Here is an 18,839-nt window from a genome sequence, read left to right on the forward strand (position 1 = left end):
GAGGCACCTGGCTATCCCTTCCAGGTATACTGAGGCCAAACAAGAGGGGGACAAGGGCCTACTCTGGGGCTGGAGCAAGAGGCAAGGCCCGGTGGGGAGCCCCTGAGGCACAGACCACGCTGACCCTCTTGCCCTTCCACCACTCACCTAGTTCGCCCTGCCCGCCGAGCCATCAGGGGCAGGTGGTCGCAGAGCAGCATGGGGCCACTGCCAGCGCCCCGGTGCGTTCCCTTGGACTCTTCCCAGGCTCAGTGGTCCAGAGCCCACCTGCGGGACTGCTGCCTCGGATCGTCTCCATGACACTGCCTGCGAACTGGTGAGTCGTGGGGGCCTGGGGTGGTGTGGGCTCCCCCGCACTGAGGGGACCGAGGGAGCCGGCCCAGGGGCCCCCAGGCTGCAGATGGAAGCCTTGGTCTCCGGGCCTTTCCTCTGAGATTCCCTTTGCTCCCAGGGCTGTGCGTTGACCAAGAAGCGGGCAAAAGGGAGGCAGTAGCAGCCAATGAACGAGAGGCTAGGGGCACGCAGCTGGTCCCAGAATGAAGACAGAGATGGGGGTCCGGTCAGAGCCGTGGCCCCTCCTGGCTGCCCTTGCGTCACCTCCCTGGAGTACTGGTGCAGCTCCTGGGGGGTTTGGAGTTGGGTTTCCCTGAGCTGCCAGGAGGAAGGCGGGACAATGTATCTGGGTCAATTGCCCAAAGTTCCCGGCCTGGAGCGCACTTCAGGGGGCGGGGAGGAAGCTCCTGAGCAGCGGCGGCAGGGGTAGGGTGGCCACAGGCGAGGAGGCGGCAGAGGAGAAGGGCTGCGGACGTGGGCTCCCCTCCTCTCCACGCACAGCCCTGGCCTCAACCCAGCGCCGTCCCCCCACCCCCACCCCCAGCCTCAGCAGGAAGGAGAACAAGGCGGTCCACTCAGCAAGGACGTAAGAATAAAATTACTTCTCTTATTTCCAAAAAACATAGGGCTGGGGGAGCAACAAGATAGAAATTAAGATCAGTCCCCTAAGAATCCATCAGCCTCGGGAGGGACACAGCTCCTTGGGCCTGCGTATTCTCAGCAGCAGGGCCTCTGGCAGGCCCCCGTTGCCACGGAAACGCGAAGGTCTGCCGCAGTGGACGCTGGTACCTCCTGGCTGGCCAGAGCTGGTGGACGAGACACCCTCCTCCAAGGGCCCCCACTCTGAGCCTGGCCCTGCCCTGTGCTGCTGCCTCAGTGCGGAGTATTGGTTAGTGGGTTAGGTTTCCAAACGCAGTAGCTCTGGATCCCTGGCCAGGGTGGCGGGCTGCCCTCCCACCCCCACTCTCCTGTCCCCTCGGCCCCTGGCCTCCGGCCCCAAACTCCTCTCACCTGCACTTCCCATGTGGCCCCCTTCAGGTTCCCCCCCAGTCCCCTGGCTCCTCGGAGTCGCCTCTGGGGCTCCCTCCCTCTCTGCCCCACCGCCCTCCCCACAGTGGTGGCCCTGGCAGTGACAGGCCGGCCACCACGGCCTCCGTGAGCAAGCCCAGCTCAACCCACAGCACGGCCCCGGGAGGCCTCGAGGGGCGGGTGGGCAAAAGCAGACTGTCAACCCCAGCCCCAGCGCCAGCCCCAGCGCCAGCCCATCAGAATGTATCCTGTAGCAAAAGGTTAAAAAAACAGTAGAAGACGTGAGAACGCGGCAGACAGGGCTGCCCGGCAGGCCACAGACCACTTTGGAGAAAGGTTGGAGTGCCCCTGAATCGGAGCGTCCCAGCCAGGACAGACATCTGGGTGGGGGTGGGCGCTGGGGCTGAGACTCCAGACCCTGGCCTGGGCCCCAGCCTCTGCAGAGTCCGCCCCCCCGCCCCCGCAGGACGGCCCCCCTGGACCCAAGGTCGCGGCTCTGGAGGTGGGAAGAGGGTGGGAGGTGGAGGGACGGACGTGCCCAAGCCCTGGTCAGAGGGCTCCAGTGGAGTGAGGAGGACATTTTCCTGAGCCGGAGGGCGGAGCTGGTGGCAGCCCGGAATCACAGAGCCTCTCTTTACAAAGGGCAGGCCGTGGGCGCTGTCGGAGGGCGGAGCCGGGCCTGCAGGGTCAGGGGGCCACAGTGACCCGGCGCCTCGGACTGGACACGGGGCTGAGGGAGAATGGAGGGAGTATGAGGCCCGACGGCCAGGCTGCTGCGGGGGGGCCAAATGCATCTCTGGACCTCTCATCCAGCAGACGTTTAGGGTCAGAGGGTGGAGGCGGTACGGATCCCCGAGTCTCTCCGCTCCCGGTGGGGAGGGACTGACGGAAGGCAGGCCCCAGAATGGGTACTGGAGGTCGAAGTGAAAGAAAAATTGAGAGGGAACCAGGAGAAAGACCCAAAATGGGATCAGTGAACTGCATGTACCCCAGCCTTGTGGACACCCCTCAGGACAAAAACCCACCCCTCCCTTTGGCCATCATCGCCACCTGCTCCCCCTCCCCCGTGGGCACCCAGGCGCTACGGCTTCATTTGTGCAGGTAGGCATCCAGCCAGAGCTCCCCGGACTTCTTCAGGGACCTGGGAAGAAAGCAGGGCGGGGACAGTCAGGGGCCCGGCGAGGAGCCAGGGGGCCCTAGGGAGTGGGTGGGGCGGGGAAGCCACCCTGGGGGTGCAGGGCTGCCTCCTTGGGGCTCCCAGGGGACCGTCTGGGGCAGGACAAGGGGAAGGAAGACCCTCATCTGGCCCAGAGAGAGAAGCCAGGCAGTTGCTGGTGAGGAGGTGGCCTGGTGGGGCCTGTGCCGGCAGGGCTCGGCCCCTCTTGGGGCTGCCACCATCTCCACCACGGGCGGTCCTAGGCATGTGCCACTCTGTCCTCGCCTCGTGCCCCGGGGCTCAGGGACCCCAGCGCCCAGGGGCTCCCCCTCACCCGACGATGTCCTGCAAGGCCCTCAGCAGCGGCTTCTCCTGGTACCGGATGCCGTGCTTGGCGCACAGGGACTTCACCAGCGGGGCCACCTTGTGGAAGTTGTGCCGGGGCATGGTGGGGAAGAGGCTGTAGAGAGGGCGGGGTGCGGAGTGTGAGGGCGCCCCCACCGCCTCCCTCAGCCCACAGAGGCCGGCGGGGCCCCAGGGTCCCTGTCTGCAGCTCTCCCCGTGTGCCCGCTGGGGCGGCTGGCATGTGGCAGGGAGGCTGCCTGGGGCCGGCTCTGTTTGTGCTCTGGGCACTGGAAAGAAATCTGATGACTAGAGACAGAACACAGCTTCCTAAAAAGAAAATGGGGGTGGAAAGGCAAAGGAACAGGGGCCAGGGGGCAGGAGAGGACGAGGGACAGCAGGGGTGGCGGCAGCCTGAGGGGCAGCCCCTCAGCCTCTCAGCTCCGGGCAAGCTAGCTAGCCTCGCTGGGTCTCCGCGTCCCCGCCAATGACACGGGACCGACCGCCCTGCCCAGCTCACGGGACCGAGGGAGGTGCTGGTGTCAGCTCTCTGCAACTACAAAGCTCCCGCCACACATTGTGGGGGGGCTGTTTCTTTGACAGCGTGGCACAGGGAGCCCCTCCCCGACCCCGGCCTCCGTGGGGCTGGCTGTGGAGCGTGCTCTAGGGCAGGGGGGGTGAACGGGGAGATCTCACCGGGGCGGAGAGACTGGGAGCTCCCCAGAGCTGCTCTCTGCCCGGATGGGGCTGGCAGCCACTTCCCTCCCACTGCGTGTGCCCCGCCGGTCCCCAGCCCCACCCGCGCCTGCGCTCACTGGTGCTCGATCTGGAAGTTGAGGTGCCCGCTGAACCAGTCGTTGAAGAAGGACTGCTCCACATTGCAGGTGGCTGCCAGCTGTCAGGGAAGAGGGACGAGTGGCCGGGAGTGAAGAACCGTCGTCTCCTTCCCACGAGGCCAGCCTTGCCCGTGGTCTCAGGGCCGTGCTTCCACGTCACACTATTCTGCTTAGAGTCCTCGCCCCCCTGGGTTCCCCACCCCCCGCCCCCGGACCCTCCAGAAGAGCCCTGCCACCTTTGCTGCTTAGCCCTGCGCCAGCCAGCAGGACACAGGCAGCCCCCTGGGGAGCCCAGCTCAGTCTGGGTCCACGGGGCAGCCACGTTTCCGGCGGCCGAGGACACGGACCGAGGGCCCCGGCCGCCTCACCTGGCTGCTGAACCAGTCACGGTAGGGCTCTCGGTCAATCTCCATGACAAGGTGGTTCATCTGTGTGACCCACACGAACCAGTGGCTCTCCAGGAACCTGGGGGAGAGTGCCACTCAGTGCCGGGGCCCTGGCCGCCCTGCTGTCGGCGGGGGACCCTGCCACAGTGGGAACAGCTCCCCCTCCCAACCCCCAGCAGCTGAGGGCGGGTGTAGGGGGCAAGCTGAGGCGCCAGGACCTAGGCCCAGGGCGGGCAGTGGGGACCTCAGAGCCTTTCCTCATGCTCCCTCTCATCAAAGCTCTGGTGAGCAGGCACCCGTGCTCGGGGGACCAGGGATTGGCCAGCGGAGCTCAGGCACCTGATGAAGTTGAGGAAAAGGACTGCTCCCAGGACGCCATAGAAAGGGATGTAGGTGACGAAGAAGCGGATGTAGTAGCTGATGGCCCAGGCCAGGTCCTGCCAAGAGAAACACGTTGGATGTGGGATGGCCCCGTGCCCCCTGGCACTGTGTCCTGACCACGGGTGTGTACACAGCGCCTCCCATGCCCCACGAGGCACAGGTGTGCAAGAAACACCCACGGGCACCAGGTGCGCTGGGCAGCAGGGTTTGCGAGACTGTCTTTGTTTCTGGAGACGTGCTGAGGGTTTGGCAGCAGGAAGGGAGCTGCGTGCTCTGATTTCAGGGAGACAAACAGGGGTGGGGACCCGGGGACACCAGCCAAGGAGCACCCACGGGGAGGGGCTGGAGGTCAGTGGCCCTTTTGCGGTCCCGGGGACTCTGACAGTGCGCACTGCCCGCGGACACCTGGCGGGCTCGTCACCCTTCCCCCACGCTCACTCAGCACGAAGCAGGAGGGCGAAGGCCAGAGCACCACCTGCCCCCACCTCAGGGCGGGCAGGCACTCTGCCTCCTGCCTGCCACCCGCGTCCGCCGGACCACAGCAGGAGCCGCCCACCGGCCTCTGGCTCTCCCTCGTGCCCCCGTGGCGGAGCGGCCTTCCTGACACCAAGCGAACTCCACCTCTCCCCTGCTAAGCCTCCCACCCTGCCCAGAGCAGCCCACGCCGTTCCGAAGGGCCAGGCACCCGCCTCTCTCCTTCCCCAGCTCTGGGCCTCTGCACTGACTGTGCGCTGCCAGGAATGCGCACACAGGGGCCGGGTCCCCTGTCATGTCTCCTCCCGGGACCCTGGGCAGGGGGGCGATCAGAGGCCCTGGGCTCGGGCTGCCTGCGCTAACTCCAGCCCCACCGCTGGCTCCTGTGTGGCTGTCAGTGGTTCTTGTCACTGTGCCCGGGCCCCCGCTCTGCAGGGCGGGCAGAGGGCTCCCACTGAGGTTCCACGTGGCTCCGGTGTGTGCTGTGGCAGCACGTGAAGTCTGCAGCGGGAGCTCCCGGGACCCCAGTCCAAACCCTGCCCCACGGTGCTCCCTCCTTGGACACGGATGTTTCTGACGTGCAGACGGGATCAGGCCACCGCCGTCCTCAGAGCCACCCCTGGTCTCCTTCCCTGCCAGGGGACAAGGGGTAACACCCGGCCCCGGGGCAGGACGCCCGAGCCCTCACACACCTGCGCGCTGACCCCGCCTCACCAGCCGCCCGTCTCCTGACCTACGTGCGCCCCCGCAGGTGTGCTCAGGTTTGCTGCAATGCTAGTGTCCCAGCTGTCCCTGCCCGCAGGCTCCCTCCTCCCTTATCTGCTCAGCACACTCATCCTTCAGGCCAGCTCTGTCCAGTGTAGCTCCACAAACACTCAGCAAAAGCCTTCTCTGTGTCAGAGGCTAAATTAGGTGCCGGGAGCAAAAGCTCAGTCAGAAGCCCCGAGTCTGCAAGGACAGGGCTAGAAAGAGATTCCTTCCATTATCCACAGAAGGGGACAGGTGGTTGAGGCAGGGCACAAAGGAAACCGGATGGTCGGGGACCCCCCCCACGCTGCCCTGGATAGGCCTCCTTTAGGAGGTGGTGCCTGAGCTGGGAGGGGCCCCCCCAGAGGTCTGCCACGCCAAGAACAATAGGAAGGAGGTTGGCAGAAGAGGCAAGGATACAAAAAGCCCAGACAGGCGAGCCTGCCCAGGGTGTGTGCTGGGGAGGCGGGCGGCGGGCAGGAGCTGTTTCCATACAGATTGCATGTCCCCTACTCTCCGGGCCAAGGCAGGGGGCAGAAGACCACGCCAGGTCACGTGCAGCTGAGGAGGCCGACCTCTACCTCACCGGCAGTGGGGAACCCCTGGGAACTTGAAACGACAGACGAACACGCTACATCTGGGTTTAAAACAGACCTCCGCCAACCACAGGTACAGAGACTAGGTTACTACCTCAGCTCAGGCATGCAATGACGCCCCCGTCCCTGCCCCAGGGCCCGCAGCACCCACAAGCAAGTACGGGACTCCCGTTCTACTAGGGAGGCAGAGGCAGCTGCATGTGGGGACCGCTGCATCTCCGTGAGAAAAGGGGGAGGAAAGCGGCTGGGAAGCCGCCGCGGAGCGTTGGGAAGGCCCGCAGTGAGCGCAGGGCAACACCCGGGGGCCGACAAGGCGGTCTTTAAGAGGCGGAGGGAGCAAATATTACAAGTTCGCCCTTCCTTTTCATCACATTCCCTTTCACATCGTCTTTGTGTGTCTGTGGCACAGCGGTGAGCACCTGTGTGTTAACGGTGGCGCGTGCTCACCTCTGTTTTCCCGCGGAGGGATACAGGACTACCACGCCACTGTTTTAGGGGCAGGGGGTGCTGGAGCTGTGCGGCATCACAGAGAGGTGGGAGAGGACCTTCGTGGCGGGGGAGGGGGGCTTGGAAGCCGACAGGTACAATTTCAGGAGGGAGCTGGTGGCGCTGTCCGATCCCGTGGGCCCTTCTCTCCAAGGAGGGGCCTGAGAAGCGTCCCCAGAAGGTGGCCACTGGCATCACCGCCAGTAGTAAAAACCTCCCTCCTCGGCGTCTTCCTCCGCCTCCACTACTGTCGGCGCTGAGGCTGGTAATTCTTAGTTGAAGGCGGCAGTCCTGGCACGGTAGGATATGAGGACCTTCGGCCGCCTCCCTGGCTCGGTGCCTGCCCACTGGATGCCGGAGATACCACTGCGGCCCCCTTGCTCCACCACCCTGAGTTGTGACAATCACAACGGGCCACGCGGAGGACCTCTGCCCTGGGTCACAGCTGCAACGAGCTCCACTGTGAATCTCAGACACCCAGGCTGGGAGCAGGCAGGAGGGCGCCCTGCGGATGGGCCTGAACCCTAGTTCCCGGCAGGCGCCAGAGCAGGGCCATGGGGCCATGCAGACCCCCCACCGCACGGCAAGCCCTTGAAAAGGCCAGCAGGCCCTCGCAAATGTCCCTGGCTCTGCCATCTGATCCTGTTCAGGTACGTGGTCTAATTTCCTCTCCTGCTGTTCCTGTTTAATTGCTTTGTTCCTTGGGGCACAAACAGGGAAAATAAAAACAAGATGAAATATTCATGTCAGGAGTCATCTGCTGTGAAAGGAGATAAAACGCCTCTGGCAGCTCAGCCTGACCCAGCACAGCTGGGCTGTCATGCCTCCCGGCCGGGACTCCCTCCAGAGCCCAGGTGCGCTGGGGCAAACGGTGCTCTACGTAGGAGGAGGTCTGGGTTCAAATCCTTATCGCTGACCCGATCCAGAAATTCCACTCCTCCCTGGCTCATAAAACAGGGTCAAATGACACGGCGTAGGTGGAAGCACTCAGCTGCTGCTTCCAGCACACCATGGGTACTGCCGAGGTGCTCGCTTTGGGGGCACGAGCCGATCTTAGAAGTGAGTTAGCTGTACAGGTTCCACCAGCACAGGGCTGGCAGGGACTTCCAGGGTCCTGCCAAGCCCCCGGCCACTGCACCTGCTCCTGAGGCCAGTCCTGGGCCTCTCTCGCAGGACCCATGGCCATGGCCCCTCTGCCCGCACATTCAATGGGAGGACGTAAGACAAACTTTTTTTGAGGCCCTTCAAACACTAGGCAGGTACAAGGTACTGTTATTTCAGAGGCTGGTGGCTGAAGTGTCGGGGGGAGGGTCCGGGGCATGGAATCAGGAGACCTGGGTTCTAGAGCTCCGCCCGCAGCCCCAGGGTGTCAGCTGGGGCGAGTCCCAGAGGCTCGGTCTCAATGTTTTCACTGATGAAACTGAGTTAAGAGAGACCAGCAATACCTACGTAGGACTCTGTGGAGAGCGGGGCCCTCTCTCTGTCCCACCGAGACCAGCTCTGCCAAAAGTAGGCTCTGCTGACCCGGACCGCCCCTTCCCCGATCTTTTCTCCGGGGGCGTGTTTTCCTACACGGCCCCACCGAGCCGAGGTCGGCCCCTCTCCAGGGCCCCTTCCTCTCTCTGGGGGGAGAATCCGGAGATTCCCTCCAGCCCCGTGTTGCGGGCTGTATGCAGTGTGTCCCCTAAAATGCCTGAGTAGAAGCCCTGACCCCCAGGACCTCCCAATGTGGCCTGACCTGGAGTCAGGATCGCCACAGACGCAGTCAATTAGAATCAATTAGAATGAGGTTATTAGGGACGGCCCCAGTTCACTATGACCAGGGTCCTCACAAAAAGGCGGACGTTTGGGCCCAGACAGAGACACACGCACGGGGAAGATGATATGAAGAGACACACGGAGAGGGTGGCGGCCGTCCACCGGCCAAGGAGAGAGGTCCAACCAGACCCTTCCTCATGCCCCAGAAGGACCGACGCGGTCACACCTCAGCCTTGGCCTTCCAGCCCCCCCGGACCGGGAGATAGTACAGTCCTGCTGCTAACAGAGCTGCCACGCGGCCTGTGGCGCTTCGCTGTGCGGCCTCAGCAAATCAACACACCTGCCGTCTCGACCACCACCGGGCTGCGCTCTATTCACAAACCTGAGTGCCCTGGTTCGTGGGTCTTAGCACCCGCACGGGACACAAGGGGGCAATGGCTGCAGCAGAGCTGAGGGTGCGTGGGCCGAGTTCAGCTCCGATCACATGGCCTTCAGGAACTTTCTGAGGGGGCTCTGCAAAGGCAGTGGCTCCCCAGGGTGGGGGGATCTTTCAGGGAGGGGTGCAATGGCCTGCCACCTCCTGGCAGCTTCACAGCAGGTCCCTTCCTGAGAGTGATAAGGCAGCCACTCTAGGAGGAGAGGCCTGGGGCCCCACAGGGCACAGCGGGGTAGGTGCAGGCCCCTGGGGCGCCCACCCAGACCCCCCACTCCCCGCACCCCTGGCCGGCCGCACCCCTGACTCACCACCCAGTCTTTGCGGACGATCATGGTCATGATGATCTGGTACTGGAAGTACATGGGGATGAGCAGCGGCGGCCCGACTGTGGGGGAGAGCGGAGCAGAGGCGCTCACAGGTGTCCTGTCCCGCCCGGTCCGCCCCGTCCCCCCTGGTCCAGGCTGCAAGAGCGGGGCAGGCGGGCCCAGCACACAGGCCTGCAGCTCAGAGGGGCCCACCAAGGGGGCTGGGAGCGGACAACCCCCTACCCCACGTCCCACGCAGGGAAGGGGTATCAGTGGGACAGAGTAGCCGGAGTGAGGGGTCTGGGGTGAGGTGCTGGGCGCCCCGCACTCACTCAGGAAGAAGTACTCGTGCTGGTGGTTGTAGGGCAGGTATTTCAGCTTCTTTTTGCCGTACTGAGGAGAGAGCAGAGACCATCAGTGTGAGGCACCCCAGGGCCCTGCCTCCCATGCCTGCCCCCACCCCCCACCTGCTCTGCAGCCGCCATCTCTCCCTCTACTCAGGAGGCCTCTGTCCCTCTGCTGTCCATCTGCACCCCGAGCCCCCTGAGCCTGGGCCCCTCCGGCCCTCTGGGCTCCCAGTCGCTCCGGCTAATGGCGGCCAACATTTCCTGGGCCCCGCCTGGGCGTGCTGTCTCCACGCTGCATGCGGGTCTCTGCTCACGTAGCCCTCCCAGAGTCCACAAGCTGACACTTGTGAAGTCGAGGCTCAGGGTCAAGGCCACATGAGAATGGGCCCACCCAGCTGGGATCTGGACCTGAGAAAGCTGACCCAGAGCCCTGGTAACAGTCACTAAATAACTGTTTGCTGCGTGAATGCACACCCAAACAACTCACACAGGGGCACAGGCCCCAAGGGGGTTGAGAAAAGCTGCTGGGTCATCCCAGGGACCTCTCCAGAGTCCGAAGCAGCTGCAAAAACCAGGCAAGGGCCTGGGGGCGGGGGTACGAATAGTCACGGGGCTCGGAGCGTCTACCTCCTTGGAGCCTCCTGCAATTCCCAAACCGAATCACTCCTCCCAGGGCACCAGTCCCCTCCCCATTGGAGCCTGCACCCCTGGGCAGCCCGACGCCTGGATACTCCGAGAGAGGAGGGCTGGGCTTTGGCTTGGGCGCCCTCACTGTACAAAGCTGTTCAGGCACTCTGAGAGTGAGCCGGTAGGAGAGGCACAGTCCCACAGGGTCCCGGCAGCCCTTTAATTCTAAAGCCCAGCCCCCTGGGGCCCAGCCCAGGCTGCTCCCTAGAGGCGAAGACCAAAAGATGCTGCTTGCAGAGGGACACCTGCTCTTGCTTGCCCTGCCTGGGGGCTGTGAGGGGAGCCTGGGCCCGGGCTGAGACCCTGCACAGGTCATTCAGCCCCGCTAAGCCACTTGCCATCCATATCACTAGTTGTTAAGGGCAACCAATGAGTCCTAGCTGGTGCAGCTCAGTGGATTGAGTGCGGGCCTGAGAACCAAAGGGTCACCGGTTCGATTCCCAGCCAGTGCACATGCCTGGGTTGCAGGACCAGGTCCCCAGTCGGGGGGCATGTGAGAGACAACCGCACGCTGATGTTTCTCTCCCTCTTTCTCCCTCCCTTCCCCTCTCTCTATAAATAAAATCTTTAAAATAAAACACCGAGAACATGGGCCTGAAAGGCCAGGCCCCAACCCCAGGGGCAGTGCCCCTCAGCAACCCTTCCCTGGAGCCAATGATGTCCATCCCTACTCACTGCTGGGAAATCAAAGCTAGGGAGGTGGACAGACCCTGGATGTTGTCCAGGCCAATGCCCCTGGTCCTCCAGGTGAGAGCAGAGAGGAAAGTGATTGTCAAATCGCAGGGAGAGTCTGTGGACTCCTGAAAGGAGGGGCCCTGGACAGACACAAAGCCAGCTTGTCCCCAGGACCCGTGCCCTAGTGCCGGAGGCCACGGACACAGCACGCCCGCTGAGGCGCCACCAGAATCAATCCGTCGGTTCTGGGCGCCCTCCTGTGCTTTGGCAGGGGCCCTGCTCGTCCCCAGAAAGTGTGTCTGTTTGCTCAAAGACGGTCATTAAGGCCAGGGCTGAGGCTGACCTTGGAGGTGTCCCAACTAGGGAGAGCTCAGAGGTGGGAGGAGGGAGCCCAGGGTGGCCATTCTGGGGGGAGTGGGGAGTACGGCTGCCCAAGGGTCTAGGGAGCAGACAGCCCACAGAACAGGCCCCTGGGTGCTGCTCCAACTCCCTCCCAGAGGCTGGGACAGGGGCCCACAGGCCCCGCCTTCGTAGGCTTCTGCGGCCCTGGACAGCAGCCCTGCCCACACTTCTGCCCCACAGGTCGCCCCAGGGAAGGGGCCCAGGCTGAAAGGACCTTCTCGAGCTGGTCAGGCTCGACACAAGAAGGCTTCAGGAACCTAAGCAAGGCAGCAGAGACCAGAGGCTCCCCATAAAAGGACTTAGAGGTGACGGAACTGCTGGGGGGTGCAGGGGAGTCACCTGGGAATTCATTGCTGCATTTGCACAGAAGCACACTGTTCTCATTTATGTATGGTGACCTTTGCGGGGGACAGTAACAGGGATGACGGGGCTGATGCTCCTCCAGCTGCCTCCTACGTGTGTCCCCGCAGTGCCCCAGAATGACCCCAGGAGGTCCCTGCTGATGGCCGTGGCAGTGGCAGGCCTCTCCATCAGTCCCCGAGATCGCCGGGATTAGGGAGGCCGAGGCTCGAGATCTGGAAACAACTTATTATTTGAGGAAATTGCTTCACCACCGCCTGCCCCACGAGCTCCTTAGTTGTCAAGGGGACGGATGATGGGCACTTCGTGGGGTTACGGAGGGACCGGCGGGTGAAGTGGGTATAAAAGCACTTCGGGACCGTGAAAGGAAGGCTGGTCGCGGTTGCGCATGCGCCGGTGTGGGGGGGACACGCCCACACACCGCCCAGCCTGCGTCCCAGCCAGCGTCAGGGCAGCCGCGAGGCCGTCTGTCGGGGCGTGGCTGACCGCAGCGCCCGCCTGCCTCCGAAAGCCAGCGAGCACCACTGCGGCTGGCTGAGGCCAAGCCGCGTGGGGTGACTCTCTGGCTCTCGTCGCCCCACACTCAGCTCTTTGCCGACGCCCAGCTGTGTACGTCACGGGTGCCGGGAAGGGGCTAGTGTGGTATTTCAGAAAGTTTCCAGCCAGGAGGGGGGCTCCTGGCTTCTAACTTCATCGGAATGAGCTAGAGTGACCCAACACACACACACACACACACACACACACACACACACACACACACACGCACAACTTCCCTAATGTCCCCCAGGACCCAGAAGCCCTGGCTTCTAGCCAGAGGGCCCGGGTTTGGACCGTGGCGCTGCTTTTCTGGCTGTTACCTTGAGCGCGTCACTCCCCCTCTCTCAGCCCCAGTTGTTCCGTCTATAAAACGGGTGTGCTAGCCCTGGCTGGCGCAGCTCAGTGGATTGAGTGCAGGCTGCGAACCAAAGTGTCGCAGGTTCGATTCCCAGTCAGGGTACATGCCTGGGTTGCAGGCCACGGCCCCCAGCAACCACACATTCATATTTCTCTCTCTCTTTCTTTCTCCCTCCCTTCCCACTCTGAAAATAAATAAAATCTTAAAAACAAACAAACAAACGGGTGTGTTCACAGCTCCTGCCTCAGGGCTGAGCCAGGCTCAGTGACCACCTTGCCCGCGGTGCTTGGCACAGCGCCAGGCACCGGACTCTCCTGGCGAGCGCCTGCGTCCGTCCCCACTGGGACCCCACACCTCCCTGCTGGAGGACAGCCCTCACCACACACAGGGAGAAAGCTCGGGGCAGTGGGGCCGTCAGAGGGGAGACTCAGAGGGGAGACGCGGGGAGGACAGAGGGCGCCGGCACCCAGGCGAGGCACGGGCGCCTTATTGTGTCCAGACGCCAAGCAGAAGATGGTGGCTCACTGGGCTCCCTTTGAGGCGTTCCCCGAGCTGAGGCTGACTGGGACACGGGCCAGGGGCAGGGGGCGGGGGTCGAGGAGGCATGGAGCACGGCCAGCGGGGGCCTGGGCTCCCTGGAGGCCCACAGCCCTTTGCCCCGGCTGGCCAGCCCTCCCGTGCTCAGCCTCTCCGAGGACCACAAGGCCAGCCTTGGATTATAGGTTTGGACGCCAGAGCCACGTACAGGGGACTTTTCAGCTTTAGAACAAAATGTCTAAGGAAGGACAAGGGCCTTCCTTGTCTGTTCAGGAGTGGGGGAGGGGAGCTGCCGCAAAGTCCAGCCTCAGCCTCTGGGAACCTGCAAACTCACACGAGAGAATGAGCGAGTAGGGCCGCACCGGGCATGCGCGGTCGGCAAAACCCCAAACCCCAGGCCGCGGGCCCGGAGAGGAGGGCCTGGTCATTCCCAGGGAGGACTCGCCACTTGGCCCGCTCCCCAAAGGCTGCCTGAGCCAGGAAGCCTGGCCGGTGAGCAGTGGGCGGGCACAGGGGCGGGGAGAGCGTCCCAAGGGGGGGTGGGGGGTGGAAAAGCAGGCTGTCAGGCAGAGGTGGAAACACAGAGCCACGGGGACAATGGCCTCCGTGACACAGCCAAGAAAAAAGGACGAGCAAAGTCAGGCTGCCACGGAGCTACGGACACCACTGCTGTTTACGTCTGTTGTGGAAACTTCAGGAACACCATAGGCCCCACCAGAAGGGAGAGTGTGCAGCTACCACAGATGAAGAGGCCAAGTTTTCATTATTTTCAAGGATATGATTGTCTACCCAATGGGAAAGCAGCTAGAATCACAAAGAGATAGAAGTGGACAACTCTTGGACATCAGACAAGCAGCTAGCCAAATACCAGCAGCTTCCTGCACACCGGAGAGACCCCGATCACAGTGATGAGAATGGAAAATATTCAGGATTAAACTGAGAAAAAACTTTCACAGGACATATAAAGTATGAAAAAAAAAGTATGAAACCTTTCCAAGAGATAGAAAAGGCGACTTGAGTAAAGAAAGAAAGTTACTTTATTCCTGGATGGAAAGGCTGAATATAAAGACATACATTTGCCCTGGCTGGTGTGGCTCAGTGGATTGAGTGATGACCTGGGAACCAAATGGTTGCTGGTTCAATTCCCAAGGCAGGGCACATGCCTGGGATGAGGGCCAGGTCCCCAGGAGGAGGGTATAAAAGAGGCAACCATTGAGAAATTGATGTTTCTCTCCCTCTCTCCCTCCCTTCCCTTCTCTAAAAACAAACAAACAAAAAAATACAATCAAAGGTGTAAATTCTCTCTAGAAGAGGAAAGGCATCCCACTAGGAGTTATGCCACCCAAGTCACACCCAGAAAGTGTCCCTCGCAAGGACAGGCAGCCCAGTCCAGGTGCCACCGGGGTCCAGGTGGGATCCAACACTGCTCTGCCCCGAGCAGTGTCACCCGATGGGGGAGCTAGGAAGCGGGCTGCCTCCGGGGAAACGGGGAGGCTGAGCATCCTCTCAGCCCAGTCCCACTGGGCAGAAGTTCAACATTCAACGGTGAAACTGTAAGACACTGAAAACAGTATCTATGAAAAACTGCCTAAGCATAGAGGGCATAAAAGGGCCCCCCCGGGGGGCAGGGGGGTGAGGACGGTGGGGGGAACAAATACATCTTGCTACATCAAACAAGCAAAAAAATCTCCCAGCAGTCAAAAATAAAACAAAAAGAAAACTAACTAGGGGGTGCCTGCTTACATCTCTGGGTGCCGGCGGCCCTATGGAGTGGCTGCTGGGCTGCTCTGTGTGTGGTGTGTGGAGATAAGAGCCCAGAGCCTCCTTGCTCTGGCGGCTGGCCCTGGGGTGCTGTGTGGGTCTGCCGTAGGACGAGTGCCATCAGACCACCGTCACCAGAGTCCCCTCCGGGGCAGCATGGTTTCTGTGGACGCAGGGCACAGCTCAGCCAGGAACCCAGAAACAATCGCCCTTCCCCTCAGAAGTGTGAGAGAGGAGGATCGCACGGGGCACCATGGCCCTGGCCAAGGTTTTTCCAATGCTACCAGCGGCTGTCACCAGCCCCCCAAACCTCCTGGCCATCCCCTGCCTCAAAGCCAGCCCTGGACAAGTGTCTAGAGAGAGATGTCAGAAGAGGTTTCACGAGCCACCAGGCAGAAAGACGCCTTCCTGCCAGCGTGGTCGGGGATGCTGGATCTGGTTAGAGACGGGGACCCTCGGGCGGGACAGCCAGCTGCCCCACAGCATGGGGGAGGCTCACCCAGCGAGCCAGGGAAGCCTTTGTTTTCGCTCACCAGGGGGCGAAGGTCATCAGGTCCGCCCTCCAGACACTTCCAATCAAAGCGAGCGAACTTTCCTAGAAACTCAAGCATGCACTTTGGCACCGGAGCCCCACACTTCCACAGTGCTGAGTGTTGGCTAATGTCCCCCGAGCGGGTGATTCCACAGAAACCCACGTTTCCACTCAGATGTTCCCTCGAGTGGACAAGAAACGGGCGAGAGGAGGAGGGACAAACCAGAGCTGCGGGAACGGGCTCTGACCTCCCCTCCCCGTGGCAAGCCTCGGGTGCCGACATGGCGGGGAACCGGCAAAATTCAAGGCTCTGCTCCCCCCGCCCGCCAAGCCCCTCCCCGTGTCCCGCTCTGCGACGCTGAGGTCCGCATGGAAGCGACCGGGACATTCTCATCTTCGTTTTACCTCGCCGATGGCGTCCCAAACATGAAAGCACAATCATGTTTTTGGGGTAAAGTGAACCGTCACTAGAAGCTGTCACAAAAAGGATTCCACTTTTTTAAAAAAATGCATTAAATGAAGACACTGGGAGTGCTCTTATTAAAAGGAAATTAAGAACTGGCCACACCAAAATGGCCTGCCTCAGAAGGTAGCGTGGGCAGCATTACAGAACAGGAACAGAGCGCAGCCCTGGCCGGCCCCGGGCGGAGGCCGAGGATGGACGTGGACTCGCAGAGAGAGGTCCACGCTTGCTGAGACGGCAGGTCGCAGGGGAGAGTGCCTAAGTCGTAGCTTTAGGTTTTGAAAAGCAGATGTACGTGCGACTGTACCCACGTAGGACGTGTAGGGCGGGCTGCCACCAGTGGTCACCTCAGAGGCTGGCCCAGGGCCACAGTGGGGATGGTGGGGGGTGTAGAAGCCTCATTTTTAAATTGTGCATATTTCTGAGCCACTTAAAATGCTTCTGATAGGTGTGCTCTATATTTATAATTGAAAAATGTACTAATGTTAGCCCTGACCAGTGTGGCCCAGGGGTTGTGTGTCCTCCCGCAAAGGGAAAGGTCGCCGGTTCGATTCCTGGCCAGGACACACACCCGACCTGCTGGGTTTCGGGCCAGGTCCCCGGTTGGGGGCCTGTGAGAGGCAATCGAGGGATGTTTCTCTTGAACATCGATGTTTCTCTCTCTCCCTTTCTCCCTCTCTTCCCCAGTCTATATAAATAAGTAAAAATAAATTTTTTGAAAGGAAATGTACTAATATTAAAATAAGGCCGTGTGACAGAGTGGAAGAAAACGACGTGACCCGTGTGACCCGGGGCCTCCACATCCGCTAACTAGTGACCCTGGCCACACCCGTTCCGCCCGCTGAGCCTCGCTTCCTCATCTGCTGGAGAAGCGGGTGCAACAGACCGTGGCCAGCTCCCTTCCAGGGGGAGGCCTGCGACTTTCCAAATACACTTTCCTTGAGCTGGCCTTTGAGGACCAAGCTTGAGCCCTGGGATCGTGCCTTCCTGCCAGCTGAAACCAGCTCCCCCTGCCACTTCCCGCAACCCCTCCCCGGCCTCTAGTGGAAGTGGGGCGGCCTCTAACCAGCACTGATGCTCTGATAAGAAACTGTGTCTGTCGTGTACACGCGAAGCTGCTCCCCAGAAACCGCAGCTTGAATAATTCAGGGCGTCCAGGAGAGGTTTCCGAGTACAGGTCAGGTCTGGCCGAAGAGTCACCTTACAGAATCCCTGACCTGATCCCCACTCAGGCCAAACACTTCCCAGGTCAGCGCCCAGCCCCCGCCCTGCCGTCAACATACCTCAATGGGCTGCCACTCGCCCAGGACGAACACGTGCAGCATGTTCACGTCTGGATCCTTCTGGAAGATGTTGGGCTTGGCGTGATGCTGGAAGTGGCGATGGTTCCACCAGTTGGCGGAGGCGCCCTGTGGGGGGAGAGGAGGTCGAGGAGTGCAGTTGCCGGGGGACCTGAGAGCACTGGCGACAAGGCCCGCCCAGGGCCAGCTCCTAGGGACCTGGCCCCTCCATCACTCAGGGGTGACTTCTCTGTTACACAAAAGGTGTCTGGCCCTGGCAGGGTCGCTCTGTTGGTTAGAGTGTGGCCCCGATATGCCCGGGTCGTGGGTTCAACCCCCCAGTTAGGGCACATATAAGAATCAACCAATGGATGCATAAATCCGTGGAACAATAAATCGATGTTTCTCCCTCTCTCTCAAAATCAATTTTTTTTAGAAAAAGGTATCTGCCCATGAAAGAATGCAGCCCTGCCAGCACCGAGCGAAGGATGCTGGCGGCCGTGTGGCCAGGACTCCTGAGTGGAGCCAAGTCAGAGCGCGCGCCCAGGCCCGTTTCCCCAGCAGCGAAACACAGATGGCGGCGGGTGAGGGCCGACCGATGCACCACACTGCGGTGAGCACTCCGGCCGGGGTGGGGTGCTCCCTGCGCTCCCCCAGCACCAACCGCGAGCCTCCACACCCTGGTCCTCCGCACGGCTCCTGCGTGCCCGTGTTGTGTAAGTAAGAAGAGATCGTGGTATGAACCCAAGGGACACGAAAACATGACCACACAAAAACTTGTCCGTGAATGTTCCCAGCAGCATGATTCAAAATAACCGAAAAGTGCAAAACAACCCCAGCGCCCACCAGCGGAGAACTGGATTAAGCAGAATGGGGCGGACCCGCCCAGAGGAATACTGTTGGGCCAGGCCCCAAAGGGAACGCAAGCACTGACACGCTACGTACCACAGGGAGGGACCTTGAAAAACCTCATGCTCAGTGGAAGAGGCCAGTCCAAAAGGACCACAGAGACGATTCCATTCACACGAAATGTCCAGAACAGAGAGATCTAGAGACGGGTGGGCGTTTGTCTGTGGGCTGCCGAGGGTCCCAGCGGGTGGAAGGGGTAAGAGGATTGGGAGGTGACAGCTAGGCGGCAGGGGTTTCTTTTGGGACCAATGAATATGTCCCCAAATGGACTGTGACGATGGTTACGTCACTGGTGTCTGCACTTCAGATGACTTGTATAATATGTGAACGGTATCGCAATAAAGCATTTTTTAAACAAACAAGGGCCCAGAGTAGCTGGCAAGAGACACTTCGACAGCCAGACCCACTGTGCACTGAGGGGCAGGGCTGAGTCAGCCGCACGGCCCAGGAGGGACTGCCTGCATCACTAACGAGTGCGGGTAAGAGCTTCCTGGCTCTCCCACATAAGTGTAAAATTAAGATTCTAGGAAATAAGCAGCATTACGTGAGTATTTATTTCCAGGCCATGAATCGGTCTCACCAGCTCAAGCTCTTGACATAGTTCAAGGGCGTGTCCCTCCACAGAGCAGCCCAGTGACGCATGGAAACAAGACTCTCTGACCCTTCACACCGGGACGTCAGGGGTGAACTGTTCCCGGATCCATCCGCGTGCTGGCCAAGGGTCTG

General features: G+C 61.4%; 1 protein-coding gene across 1 annotated transcript in view; it reads right to left on the reverse strand.

Moving 5' to 3' along the window:
- Positions 1-916: 916 nt before the first annotated feature.
- Positions 917-18,839, reverse strand: part of FADS2 (fatty acid desaturase 2) — a 32,975-nt gene continuing 15,052 nt past the window's right edge. Inside the window, exons 5-12 of the mRNA XM_045855335.1 lie at positions 17,208-17,333; positions 9,598-9,658; positions 9,269-9,345; positions 4,422-4,519; positions 4,065-4,161; positions 3,676-3,755; positions 2,853-2,978; positions 917-2,503 (exon numbers count right to left, since the gene is read on the reverse strand). Of these exons, the coding sequence (XP_045711291.1) occupies positions 2,452-2,503; positions 2,853-2,978; positions 3,676-3,755; positions 4,065-4,161; positions 4,422-4,519; positions 9,269-9,345; positions 9,598-9,658; positions 17,208-17,333 (717 nt within the window). The 3' untranslated portion in view covers positions 917-2,451. The remainder of the gene's footprint in view (positions 2,504-2,852; positions 2,979-3,675; positions 3,756-4,064; positions 4,162-4,421; positions 4,520-9,268; positions 9,346-9,597; positions 9,659-17,207; positions 17,334-18,839) is intronic.

This window comes from Phyllostomus hastatus, unplaced genomic scaffold, assembly GCF_019186645.2.
Source record: "Phyllostomus hastatus isolate PE091 unplaced genomic scaffold, TTU_PhHast_1.1 phas_scaffold_11, whole genome shotgun sequence".
In the NCBI taxonomy this organism is placed as follows: Eukaryota; Metazoa; Chordata; class Mammalia; order Chiroptera; family Phyllostomidae; genus Phyllostomus; species Phyllostomus hastatus.